Source organism: Archocentrus centrarchus, chromosome 22, assembly GCF_007364275.1.
Source record: "Archocentrus centrarchus isolate MPI-CPG fArcCen1 chromosome 22, fArcCen1, whole genome shotgun sequence".
Lineage (NCBI taxonomy): Eukaryota > Metazoa > Chordata > Actinopteri > Cichliformes > Cichlidae > Archocentrus > Archocentrus centrarchus.
This window is the reverse complement of record NC_044367.1, coordinates 24,487,301-24,501,119: the sequence shown is the minus strand read 5'-3', so window position 1 is coordinate 24,501,119 and position 13,819 is coordinate 24,487,301. Positions and strand designations below refer to the sequence as shown.

The following is a 13,819-nucleotide window of genomic DNA, read 5'->3' as shown; positions in this document are numbered from 1 at the left end:
TTAGCTCGAAGAAGCCAACACGTTGTTGCGGGCAGAGACCGAGGCGGCGACGAGGCTCCGCAAAGCCCAAACTGAGAGCAGCAAACAGCTGCAGCAGCTGGAGGCCAACGTGCGCGAGCTGCAGGACAAATGCTGCCTGCTGGAACGCAGCAAGCTGAGTCTGGAGAAGGAATGCATCAGCCTGCAGGCGGCGCTAGAGACGGAGAGGAGGGAGCACAGCCAGGGCTCGGAAACCATCACTGATCTGATGGGTACGTGAAGCATTATCACATGAGTCTGTAAACAGTGGTCATTTATATGTATTATTTTTAATAACTAAAGATGGGAAATGAAGGAAGGAATTGGTTCTGAGATGATATTATATACAGGCTTTGAATACATTAGTTTAGCTTTAGAGAACGGCAGTCTATTTGTAAAAAATGGAACTGCTTTTGCACACCTAGAAATATTAAAGCAAACAAAGGACCAAGAGAGCCAAAACTGACATAATTACAAACTGAGGAAGGCAGTAAGTAAAGGACTCAAAAACATGAATATACCATCAAAATATTAACAATAAATGTACTCCACAATTAACTTAGAAATTAGATTTTTTTTTTTGCATTAAATCTAATTTTTCACCTTCCAATTTAATTTTTTAGCTATTATATTTGTTTTAATTTTGTATTTGTTTCTTAAGCAGAACTTTGTAAAGAAATGGGGGTGCGCAAATACAAATGATGAAGCAAATACATAATGTAAATAAATAGGGGAATTAATATATAGAGGTTTAATTTCTGTTTTAAGCTATTTGTTTTATGAATAAATGATCATCTTTCATAATTTTTTATTTTATTTTTGGTGTTTAATTGCATATAATGCATTTATTAATTTATTTGTTGAGTCATGCTTTTTTCCCTTTTCTTTTTAAAAAATATTATTATGATTATGACAGTTTCTGTCCTCTGCACCAAAATGTTTCGGGTTCACCTCTCCATCAAGTTTCCCAAAATTTGGTTTGCTGTCAGACAAAAAAAAAAAACCTGACCTCTGTTCTCGGTTCTCACCTTGGCATCGAGGGAAACCAAAAAGAACAGAATATGATCGTGAATATTTTGGATATGTGCAGAGTGGCAGGTTGGGTGTCAGTATAATTCATAATTCGAGGCACTTCTGTGCATGAAATCCTGTTTTCGGGAGCTGCTGATATTTTTACCTGTATTTTTATGAGGTGGAAATTTAATTACATTACTTTGAAAGACGTTCAGTATTTCTGCGCTGGAAGTCGTTTTTCGCCCGCCTGCCTGCCTTGCAGCTTATATGGCAGATTTAATAAAGGGGCAGCTAGATGAGCAACAGCAATGTGCCACACAAATACACTGAGGGCAGGCCTAAATAATTTTGAACTGGAGTAAGAATCCATTCAGCAAACTTCACACTGTGTGCGCTCGAGAGCGAGAGAGGCTTATTTGAATTAGTAAAAACAAGTTTGTCCAGAGGTGTCACAAACTCGAGATAAAAACTAGAACAAATATAGCGGATGTTTTAGAGACAGAAGGCTTAAAGCTGCCTGTTTGCTATAGTGCTGCTGGACAGTTTGCAATATTTGTGTAACTATAGGGAGTCTGTTTACATACAGGCTAACAATTCACCCATAATCTGATGAAAGGCGCACTCTGGCTGCTTAAGCTGTCATATAAAACCTTTTCTCTGACTGTGTTAATTAGGATGTGGGGGTCACAAAACCACGAGTTCTGCTCATTAAGCTGCAGTTGTGGGTCTTTGGATGCAGTGACTTGGGTGTCGCATTTACAAATAAAACATGGCACAGTATAATGAGCTGCTTCCTCCAACTGGTGCAAGAAATAAAATTCATTTGAACTATGTAAATATTTATATTCATCAAAATATTGCCCTCAGTTGCTTACTGCAAGTAACTTGGGTGTGTGTATGTGTATATAAATAAACCCATTGTGGCACCAGGCACTGCTGGATGGTGGTGGGGGGGGTGGGGGCACACTTTCCTACTTAGAAGTTGCCCTGAACTGCCCTAATCACGCTGGTCAAAGTCAGTATATGAAGACACCAGATAAAAAATAGTTATTTTTATAGCATATTTAAATCAAAAGGACTGCTTTTTAGTTGAGGCCAGGGGATTAACAATGCAAGTTTACAAAAAAAACTAAGTTAAAACTAGGCCTAAGTAATAAACACAAAATGTGACAAAATACACAAATTAAAGGGCAATTAGTGGAAACAGCAGACAAACCTTACTGAACTTTTTATCATGGAATTAAACTGAGATTAATAAGGATTGAAGTAATAATATGAGACTAAACAATGTCTATAAAGTGGAAATTAAAATGCTCGCTGATTGTGTGCGAACACCTTGTGTTGGTTTGTTCATTGTTGGGTTAAGCTGTATGTGTTGTGCACATGAAACGTGTCTCTGAGGATTCTCGTGTTTATCTTGCAGGACGTATTTCTGGCCTGGAAGAGGAGGCGCGTCAGCAGAAACAGGTGTTATCTAAAGCCGAGGCTGAGAAGAGGCAGCTTCAGGAGAAACTCACTGATCTGGAGAAGGTAGATCACAAAATCTGACTTGAGAAACAATTTTTTGTGTTAGGATGTAATTCCTGTGAATTTTAATTAACCCTTCTGTGTGATCCAAATGAAGGAAAAGCTGTTTATTTAGATTTTGCTCTTGGTGTGACATCTCTGTGCGTGTTTGGTTACAGGAGAAGAGCAACAAAGAGATTGACTTGACCTACAAGCTGAAGGTGCTGCAGCAGGAGCTGGAACAGGAGGAGGCATCTCATAAGGCCACCCGAGCACTGCTGGCAGACAAGAGCAAGATCAAGGTCACGATCGAGGGCGCCAAGTCAGAGGCCATGAAGGGTAAGGGCACTGATCTTGTTTCCAGTAGGTTGTTCTTTCACAGTTTGTGCCACAGAAAAGAGGTTCATTCAAGGTTCGAGATAAATAATTTGGGGCTGATTGACAGTACTGACTTCATACATTGTAAGATGTACAGAATGAGAAATGTTATTGGTTAACTTTTCATAAGGAAATGAACTAATATAAGTGAATAACGTGCATTCAGAGATGGAGCAGAAGCTGGCAGAGGAGCGAGCTGCCAAACTGCGGCTGGAGAACAGAATACTGGAGCTGGAGAAGCAGAGCAGCATGATGGACTGTGACTACAAACAGGCCCTACAGAAGCTAGACGAGCTGCGCAGACACAAGGACCACCTCACTGAGGAGGTGAGCTTTTCTATTCTGCACAGGAGACCAGTGAAGTGTGTGTTTAGCTGCTGAATGCCACCAACAGGAACTAACTCTGCAGCTAATGCCACAGCTGATCCAAGTTCACCAAAAAACAAAACAAAACAGGAAATATGGACCAAATAATAACTAAATAAAAAGTCTGATGCAAGTAAAAACAAACAAGTCTATTTTATTCCTTCCATTCTTTCAGGTGAAGAACTTGACGCTGAAGATCGAGCAGGAGACTCAGAAGCGTAACCTGACTCAGAACGACCTGAAGGCTCAAAACCAGCAGCTCAGTGTCCTGAGAACCTCCGAGAAGCAGCTGAAGCAGGAAACTAATCACCTGCTGGACATCAAACGCAGCTTGGAGAAGCAGAACCAGGAGCTGCGCAAGTCAGTTTACATTTAGCTTTAACCCAGCGGACATACTCCAGGCTCTTTATGTGGTCAGATTATGAATCATTGACTCATTTTACTCTCCGCAGAGAAAGACAAGACACAGATGGGCAAATGAAGGAGTTACAAGACCAGTTAGAGGCTGAACAGTATTTCTCTGTAAGTCTGCTGTTTGATTACAGATGTGGATGTAAAATGAAGTACAATTTGCTTCAGTGTTTCCCACGCAGAAACTGTACTTTTGTGGATCGTTTTAGTGTTGTTATAGTGTCATTTATCCTAAGAGTGGTGCAAACTGTGATTTATTTACTGCTGATCAGTTTCATCTCTCTGTTTTTAGATTAGTTATTGTTAAACAGCTTTTCTTTGGCTTTTTCACGTTGTGTTTTGCTACCTGCTACCTAATCAGGGCACTGTTTTGGCAGTTTTTATAATATTCAGCTGCCTCTCAAGTCGGACGGATTCCCACTCTGCTGTGCTGGACAGTAGTTCTTGTTCTGCTCTGAAAACGTGCCCTCTAACCAGAACCTGCAGCAGGCGGAGAACTGGTTCATGTGCTGCTCAGTGAGGACGCAGAGCAGAACACGAACCACCGTCTACAGCTGCACTCTAAGCTGGTGCGGAGGTGGAGTTCAACTGTGTGTAAACTGTTAGAATCAGAGGGTTCATTTTATTTCTGTAGTTAATGCATGTTTATTGAGAAGAGCTGAATGATGGCGAAGTCTTCATCCATTAGTTAATGTTGATATTATATAAACACACTGTATAAATATGCATACAAAATAAAGACTCTTTCCTTTAACGTGCTCGTTATCAGTCAGGGGAAGTAGCTTTTGCTGTTAGGAAACTTTCTCACCTCTCTGGTCTTCCCATCGGAGATTTCTGCATTAATAAGTTATCTAGAGTTTTGTTGTTGATGTATTAACTATGGGGCTGAATTTGACCTGTTAACCTTTTCTCCAGACACTCTATAAGACCCAGGTTCGTGAGCTGAAGGAGGAATGTGAGGAGAGGAACAAACTCTACAAAGAAGTGCAGCAGTCTCTGCAGGAGCTGCAGGAGGAGAGGTGGGAGCGTTTTCAGTTTAAAACTATAATAGGAAATAAATTCATCCACTTTAACCTTCAAAAAATCATTAGCAAAAAAAAACACAAAACAATGAAGACGAATGTGAGGCTCAGTTCATTCATCTCTGAATAAGACACTTGTGTGGTTTGTGGGTTGCTCAGGCCTTTGTTTCTTTTTATTCCTCTCAGGGACTCTTTGGCAGCGCAGCTGGAGATCACTCTGACAAAGGCTGACTCAGAGCAGCTGGCACGCTCAATCGCTGAGGAGCAGTACTCCGACCTCGAGAAGGAGAAGATAATGAAGGAGCTGGAACTGAAGGAGATGATGGCCCGCCATCGTCAGGAGCTCGCCGAGAAGGACATCACCATCAGTTCTGTGAGTTTTAGAGTATCACAGAGTCTAAATCCAGTACATTCTGAAGCCCAGTAAAGATGTTCTGAAAATAGGCTAATATGAGATTAGGTTGAGGTTATAATACCACAAAAGAGTGGATGTGAATGTATTTCCTGCCCATTGCAGCTGGAAGAAGCTAATAGGACCCTGACGAGTGATGTCGCCAATCTGGCCAACGAGAAGGAGGAACTGAACAACAAACTGAAGGAGGCACTAGAGGGTAATTAGAACGTTTCCAATTTAAATGTTTATTACAAAAATAATATATTTTTGTCTGGGTGCATAATTTTTTTTTTGTTTGTGTTTTCTTCAGAAACTGAGAAGTCCAAGGACTGGGAGCAGCAGATAAGCCAGATGAAGCAGGTGTTCGAGAAGCAGCTGCAGTCAGAGAGAACGCTGAAAACTCAGGTCTGTGTTTTTAAAGAGAGAACGCTGAAGATAAATGTACTTTTAAAAGCTAATCCCACACATTCATGAGCTAAATTTACATTTTTTCCCATCACTTTTCTTAAGTTGAGATTGAAAGTCGTGTTCGTCCACAGGCCGTCAATAAGCTGGCAGAAATCATGAACAGGAAGGAAGTCCGTGGTGGAGGCAGCCGTCGTGGTAATGACACGGACATGCGGCGAAAGGAGAAGGAGAACAGGAAGCTGCAGCTTGAGCTCAGGTCGGAGAAGGAAAAGCTAAACAGCACCATCATCAAATATCAGAAAGAGATCAACGAAATGCAGGCAGTAAGTGAACGGATGAATTTTCTTTTCCCTGCAGAGGGACGATGCTGTGCTGCTGTATCTGTGACTATGAAACTTAGGATATGTTATTTCTTCTCATTTTAATCTGTAGCAACTGGCGGATGAGAGCCAGATGCGTATCGAGCTGCAGATGGCTCTGGACAGTAAGGACAGTGACATCGAGCAGCTGAGGAATCTCCTGCAGACGCTCAGTGTTCAGTCGATGGACTCTGCCAGCGTCAGCAGCGGGCCCGAGTTCGATGCCGATGATGCGTACACAGGCAAGAGCTCAACCACAAAAACCCTTTATGTTTATGTTCATCACAGTTCAGTGCTGGATGGGGTCATTTACAAATGTCAGTTTTTTATGAATGGATCAGAAAGGTTGTAAATGGCAATTAATGATTACTGGAATGACTGGAGTATTGTTGCTGACCATGTACTAGCAAGGTGTACCTTAAAAGTACCTAGTGAGTATCACTCCGTTGTTCCCACGACACGTCTAATTTATCTTGTTAAAAATCTGTTTTCATCAATAATGTTTTGGGTTCAGTCTCATCAGTTTTCTTGTTCTAAAAAGGGAAGTTTTGAACAACAGACTCCCTTCACAAAGCAGCACCGTCTGCTTCTAATTTGTACCATTTATTGAAGCTGTCAGTCAAGGACCTGTGCGAGGTCTGTTTCTTCAACTAGACTCAGATGTCTTATTGTTTTGCTGTGGCATTTCATTCATCTTTTGATTCAGGTCAGCTCAGGTTTGCGCTGTTGTGTAAAGGGAGTGATGGACATTGTTGCATAAAATCTTTGTGTTTTCTTTTGGGCATTTATCCAACTGGAATCACATTCATTTTTAAAAGTTTCAGCAGAAAGTCCATAATCAAACTCACAAAGTTCGATGCTCCAGACACTTAAGTCTTTTTTTATTACTACTTTAATCAGCACACCAATTTTTGACTCTAACATGATTGAAAACTGGTCCTTCTAATAATAAATCTGCACATTAACATGACAAACTATATTTAATGTATTATTAGTGTGTTATGCACAGGTTATTTTAGACATAATTGATTTAGAGCCGCAGTTAGTGTCGAGCATTTTTAAAGGTGCCTAATATTTGACTGGACTCATGTGATGTAAAACAAAAAAGCTCTTGCTTATTGATTTTAAACTGAACCATATGAATCCAAATTCACTCTTTTTCCCCTCAGAAATGAGGCTTGAGGGTTGGCTGTCTCTCCCCGTCAGAAACAATACCAAGAAGTTTGGATGGGAGAAAAAGGTATGAATAAATCACTGAGACTGCTTTTAGAGTGCAAAATGACGCGTAACCGTTTTTCTTACCGCATCTGTTCCTTCGATGCAGTACGTCGTCGTAAGCAGCAAGAAGATTCTTTTCTACAACAGCGAGCAAGACAAAGAGCAGTCCATTCCTTACATGGTGCTCGATATAGAGTGAGTATGACACCTGAAGGCACCTCTGCAGAGAGAACAACTCGGCTTATATGAACACATATACTTTGGGAAGAATATAACACTTATTTCCATCACGCAGCAAACTCTTCCATGTGAGGCCTGTTACTCAGACAGATGTGTATCGAGCTGACGCCAAAGAGATTCCCAGGATATTCCAGGTCTGCCCCAGCTCTAGTGAAAACGTTCTATTTCCATTGATTGTTTAAAGACTTGTGAAAGGCTGAAAAAAAATTAGACACGTCCTCTGTCCATTTTCTAGATTCTTTATGCCAATGAAGGTGAAAGCAAAAAGGAGCCAGAGTTTCCCGTGGAGCCGCATTCCATTGGAGAAAAGTCCAACTACGTCTGCCACAAAGGCCACGAGTTCATCCCCACCCTCTACCACTTCCCCACCAACTGTGAGGCGTGCACGAAGCCACTGTGGAACATGTTCAAGCCGCCGCCTGCTTTGGAGTGCCGGCGCTGCCACATCAAGTGCCACAAGGACCACATGGACAAGAAGGAGGAGATCATTGCCCCCTGCAAAGGTGGGATGCTCCTGTTATTTCTGGGAAGGCAACAACTGGTGCATTTTTTTGCATCTTTTTAAGGCTTAAAATATATATTTTTGTACATCGGAGTGTTACTGAATATTTCTCTACTCTTCTACCACCAGTGAACTACGACATTTCTACGGCCAAGAACCTGCTGCTGCTGGCCGTGTCCCAGGAGGAGCAGCAGAAGTGGGTGAGCCGGCTGGTCAAGAAGATTCCCAAAAAGCCTCCACCCCCAGAGCACTTTGCACGCTCCTCGCCACGCGCTTCCATGAAGGTTCAGACCAGCCAGTCCATGAGGAGGCCCAGTCGACAGCTCCCCACCAGCAAGAGCAGGTAGCAGAACAGACCGGCAAACACAAAAACAAACTTATTTTATATAATGGACACCTTTAGCTTTGACTGCGCTCCAGTTTGGATTCATCTATGTTAGTTAAATTATTTATAAGCTTATGTGGAGGTTTCCAGGTATACAAATTATAGCTTGTGGGTTTTGATGCACAGCAAATGAAAGGTAAGCATCTGCAGGCTGGATTTGGGATGATATGAGGTCAAACCAAACACATGACCTACAGTTTGAATGGAGCAAGTAACCAGTAAAAGCCTCAAAACTGAATTTGTGTCCATTTGATGAACATACTATACCCAGAAATTTTAATATTTATTTGTAGTAACTGTGCAGTAAGACATCTGTTGCACTGCTTTGTAATATATTCTGCATTTCTGAGTGTTGTGTGTCATAATGTAAATTTAAATGTGTTCCACCTGGAGTTATGAGAATATAGAGGTATTATACTCTATTTCTAGAATACAGTTGCTTGAAATATCCTGAAAACTGGCCACTGTTGTCACAAATTCACCAGTTTCCCCGAAGGTCCACCGCTGATTGACAGCAAGAACCATACCTGAGTTAAATTTGGCAGATTGCTCCTTCGAGGTCATGTCCTCATCAACACTTGCTATAAGATCGCTCCCTGGACTTGCCTCCACTCTGTGAAAACGCACAGCATGTATGCATGCATGTGCTAAAACGCAACTTCCAGGGGGACTCTTAAAAAAAAATTGTAGCAGCAAATAAAGACGTCCAGAGGTCCACGAGGAGATGACCTCGAAGGAGAGAAATCAGATACGCAGCTTCAGTAAGAGCTCTTTTTAAGGTGTATGGAAGTGTTAACCTGTAGAGCTTTGTTCTTTATATACAGAAGATGAAGGCCTGTTTTCATTGTCTCATCTGGTCAGTCCAGTTCTGTGTCTCAGGCTCTCCCCTCACCAAGTCTCTCACGAGCAGGAACAATGAAATGAAAACTAATCTCCCCTTTCAGATCAGAGGACTTCAGTCTCCAGGACTGGCACTGGGCCTCGGATGATATAGATGATGATTGTTCCTCTATACATTTCTGATGACCATATTTGGTAACACTGTGTGCAACGTGTGCTGTGCAGTGCCTGCCATGCCTACCTGCTTTTGATTCTATCTGTTCACTGGTCACATGATCCTGTTAACACCCTAAAAAAAAAAATGTCTGACCTCAGCCCTCGCAGGTCAAATGGCTTCAAAATAAAGCGAGAAGATTCCAGCAGTACGTGGTACAAATGACAGCTGCTCCTCCTCCTCCTCCTTCCTTTGACCAGATGTTTCCCTGTAAACATCTAAACTCCTCAATGTGTGTGTATGTTTGATTGATTTGGGTGTCACTGGGGTGGTGCAGGTGGTGAATGCACGCTGTATTAGTTACCTTGTGCCACATATGAGATTGGGTGGATTTGCTCATCTAATAGCTGGGATCACTTTTTTTTTTTTTTTTTTTTTTTTTTTAATGGACAAAAATAAATTCACACATAAACTTGGAAAAATAAGTTCTAGGTTTTGTCTAAAGTTGCTCTTTTTCACATGTAACAGAGAACAAGAGATCAGACACGTTCTCACTACTGAAGAAACTCAGGTTTCAGTGAGGGTTTTTGCACCCAGCTGCATGTAGGAGGCAGTACAATTACCGGCTGTGTGCTCAGTCAGACTTTACATGGACTTTGTAATGTCAGCAGGGCAAAGATTATTTAATGTCAGTCTGTCCTTACACTGTAAATAGAAGGAAAAGATCTAAGAAGCGAAGCCAGTGTGGAAGCAATCTGAGAACCCATCAGCCAGTCTGCCCGTTTGGTCTCATGGGGCAGTAGACAGTTTGTCGGGATGTCCGGTTTAGCCAGCAGAAATCCGAGCCAAGATTTCTCGTTCCGTGTGCCAGTCATTGTTTACACATGCAGATAAATTAGAATTAACTTGAAATGATGCATTTTGGCAAATGCCAGCCCTCTTTTGCTCTCTGCACAGGCAGTGCATGCAACTAAAGCCTGCTAAGATAAGGCTGTCTCATGGCCAGCAGTGTGTCTCCTCTGGCTGCAAAAAGAAGTCAGCTTCTATACATGACTCATGCCCTAATTAGCACTTTTTTTTTGGTCAGTTTATGGTCTCAATCAGTGGTTTAAAATTTTACTTAATACAACATTCTCTTCATTTAGTGAATTATGCTGCCATTTAGATTAAATGGTATGCTTTAGGATGAGGCCTCTTTATGGCTTACATTATGAGCGTGCGGTGTCCTCTCCCTTTTGTGATGTCATGTTTTTAAGAAAATGGCAATGGTTCTCCAAAACAGGACTTTACAAACCAGTGTGTGATTGTGAAGTGTGATTTCCATCTTTTATGTTTAGTCTATGGATCCAGTTGATTCAGACATTTGTATTTGCACATGCAGCTCAAAAAAGCTGGTGGCTGAAAACGGCTTAACGTAGGACTTACTTGCTTAAAATCCTAAGTAGGATCATTGTATATCTCAGCAGGACAAGTGCATGCTTGGCCAATTTTCTTTAATACAGAGACCTGAAGTAACTTGATTTAAAAATAAATGTAGGGTAACATTTAAAAAGAGACTGCAGCTTCTTAAATTTGGTCTGAAAACAGCCAGGTCCTTGATTTGGTGATTGTATAACATAATGCCTTCACCGCACCATTCAAATCACAGCCCGGTCTTACAATCTTCCTGACATATTTCTGCATATTTGCTGAGATTAACTTTGCATCTGTTTCCCTCTCTTCCTGCAGTTAACCTTGCTCGGGAGTGTGGTGCATCTACAAGGTGGTGGGGAGTGTTTCCTCATAAATCAAAGACTACACAAAGCTCCGTTTGCAGATCAGCACACTGGACTCACTTCTCCACTGCCCACTCCACCCTGTCCTCACTTCAGCCTGCGAGACGTACCAAGTTCTGCATTTTTGGTTTTTGTTCAGCTTGTTTCCCAGCCACTTTTCAAGCTCACCTCAGCACCTGCCATCTTTACAGCAAACTGGGCAACTCATGAACATACAAGTCCTCTCCTGGGCCCTTGGCAACAGCACTTTGCAGCTCTGGGGGCACTGGAGTAGCTTGTTTGGCTCCCACACAATGGAAGAGGGCCCTTCTGAGCTTGACCAAGGCCGACAGGAGGGGGGGCGGGACTTACCTCAGCAATTCTCTCCAGGACACTGTTTGATTGAAGCAGCCGACAGGGAAACTCCTCCGCTCCACGCCACCTTTGGGAATTCTCGTGGCCAAGAAAAAGACGTTCTTGTGTTTAATGATTGTGAACAGTATGAAGGGTTTAATGGGGAACACTACACTCAGAAGAGTCTGTATTTTTGTTGGCGTATTGTGTCTGTACTTTCAAACTCTTCAACGTGATTGTAGCTTTTTGCTTTCCACAGCTCTGCTTTCAGGTGCGTGTCCACGGGGAATCCTGAATAAGGTACTTAGGAAGCAATCGAGCTGTGACTTCATGGAAAGTCATTAAGGGAGCAGATGAAGGCCAGCTTCCTCTCGGATGTGAGCAAATAATTCTTCGAGTGTCTCTTATTCAGATTTCTGACTCAGGCACGCTCTGAATCATCAGTTTGACGTCACACGGCTACAGAATCCTGCTCAAAACAGCATTAGATTAAGACATGAAGTCCCCACAATCCCATAATCTCTGCAAGCCTGCACTGTCAGTTCTGAGGGTTAATGTTTACTGAATTCAAAGGGTGCACCGTTAATGCTTTCTGATCCGAGCTCGGCTCCTTCTGTTGTTTTGAATGTACATCTGGGCTTTGCCAGAGATGACACACAGGCATTGTATTATCCAAATATACTTGACTGGAGCGCCGCCTTTCATCACCAACTACTCTGAGTGAACTTGCATGCGTTTGCTTTTTCACCCACATGCCTAGTTGTTTTTAGTCAGTAGCGAAACCGAAAATGAGGGAAGTTAACCAGTAAGAAGCAGAAATGATGAAGGTATCCAATCATATCCTGAACCCATGAGTGGAAATACTGAGCAGCACTATTCCATTGAAGTTTTCTAAAAGTGTTTGTCCTTATTTTTGTATTAAAGGTAACCAAACTCTGAGTTTGGGCACATTGTCGTATGTATGTGACTTAGTTAGCAGGTGGAGAGTAAACTTTGAGTGTGTGGGTGTGTATGTGTGCACTCTCCTTTAACCAAGAAGCATGTTTTATACATATAAATATACACAGTATATATTTTACATGCCATACAGCGCACATGATATTATTTATACAGCCTTGTCCACTTTGTATTTAAGGGCTCTACATCCAGACTGCATGTTTGCTATCAAACAGCTCTATAATAACCACTTCAACAATAAAGACATGGATGTGCCTTTTGCTTTTGAATCATTTCTCTGTCTTAGTGTTGGATGTTTTCATTCTGCAGAGGTGTACAAGTATGGTGGACCAGAAGTGCCAAAATTAAAAAAAAAAAAAAAAGTTCCACAAGAAAAATAAACACAGTAGCATTTTTGTATAATAAATTCATAAAATGTGAAAAAATTATATTTTTGTTTTTAATCTGTATTCTATTTATTAGGCATATGTATTCCATCTCTGTATTCTGATAGTGATCAACCAATAGGTGAATTGAGATGCTGTTGGTAATACTGAACACTGCATTCTGAAGCATGAAAGAAAAACTGAATAATGTGTAAATAATACAGAAATATAAAAAAAATAAATGCAAAAGGAGATATGGAACATTAGAGGAATTCATACAGTTAGGTTTATAAGTTTTCACTGATAGTTTTGGTCATTTTGCCTCTGCATACCACCACCGGTGTAGACTTTGAGCTTTAATTCAAGGGTTTTACAAAAATTTTAGAGTAACTTGAGGACTTGCAGCCTTTTCCTTTAAAGTCAGTGACAAGTCTAGAACCCACGGCTGTCACCAAATGCAGCGTTTCTTCCTCTGAGATGTTCTGCAGACCTTAACTGCAGCCACCTTCAGCTGCTGCTTGTTTGTGGGTCTCTGCCTTCAGTTTTCTATTAAATATCTAAAAAGCTGCTGCACTGGGCTGCGATCAGGTGACTTGGCCATTGAAGAATATCTAATTTTGTTACCTTGAGAAACTCTTCTGCTGTTTTTGCAGTGTGCTTTGGGGTCATCATCAGTTTCAGAACGGTTCAGGCTCTTTTAGATGTTTCCTGCCAAAGTCTAATCTGACCTTTTGTTCTTGCACCTTGCTGTAAACTCTCCGTATTTCCATTCATGAAGGCGTCTCTTGATTGTAGACTTTGACAGTGATAACCTGCCTGCAATCATACACTTCAGTTGTCTTCTGATGTTTTTCAGGCCTTTTGGTGTTGCTGAACCGGCCAGTTCATTTCTTCTTTTTAAGGCCGTACAGATGTTTTCCTCTCTGGTTTCTTTTGATTTTTCTGCCTAATGATGGCCTCTTTCATATTTTTGGAACTCCTGTTGAGAGCTCCAGAGAACAGATATCAAATACAAGTTCAGCAGTTCAGGCCATGGAATAATGAGAGGCCAGGCCTCACCTGGCTGTGAAACTGCTCATTAGTCAGTTGTCCAATTAATTTTGAGCCTCTGAAAATGGGGGACTGCATAGAAATCAGTTAATACTTTTGTTAAACCGCTTCATTTAAAAACAGA

General features: G+C 41.5%; 1 protein-coding gene across 1 annotated transcript in view; it reads left to right on the top strand.

Annotated features, from left to right (window-relative positions):
* rock2a (rho-associated, coiled-coil containing protein kinase 2a) overlaps positions 1 to 12,610 on the top strand; it is a 46,147-nt gene extending 33,537 nt beyond the window's left edge. Inside the window, exons 15-32 of the mRNA XM_030718948.1 lie at positions 5 to 251; positions 2,456 to 2,562; positions 2,718 to 2,877; positions 3,083 to 3,243; positions 3,458 to 3,642; positions 3,735 to 3,804; positions 4,609 to 4,712; positions 4,902 to 5,088; positions 5,233 to 5,326; positions 5,420 to 5,514; positions 5,649 to 5,840; positions 5,950 to 6,118; positions 7,046 to 7,116; positions 7,201 to 7,289; positions 7,390 to 7,468; positions 7,570 to 7,837; positions 7,966 to 8,179; positions 10,944 to 12,610. Coding sequence (XP_030574808.1) covers positions 5 to 251; positions 2,456 to 2,562; positions 2,718 to 2,877; positions 3,083 to 3,243; positions 3,458 to 3,642; positions 3,735 to 3,804; positions 4,609 to 4,712; positions 4,902 to 5,088; positions 5,233 to 5,326; positions 5,420 to 5,514; positions 5,649 to 5,840; positions 5,950 to 6,118; positions 7,046 to 7,116; positions 7,201 to 7,289; positions 7,390 to 7,468; positions 7,570 to 7,837; positions 7,966 to 8,179; positions 10,944 to 10,947 — 2,496 coding nt within the window. The 3' untranslated portion in view covers positions 10,948 to 12,610. The remainder of the gene's footprint in view (positions 1 to 4; positions 252 to 2,455; positions 2,563 to 2,717; positions 2,878 to 3,082; positions 3,244 to 3,457; positions 3,643 to 3,734; positions 3,805 to 4,608; positions 4,713 to 4,901; positions 5,089 to 5,232; positions 5,327 to 5,419; positions 5,515 to 5,648; positions 5,841 to 5,949; positions 6,119 to 7,045; positions 7,117 to 7,200; positions 7,290 to 7,389; positions 7,469 to 7,569; positions 7,838 to 7,965; positions 8,180 to 10,943) is intronic.
* Positions 12,611 to 13,819: the final 1,209 nt, after the last annotated feature.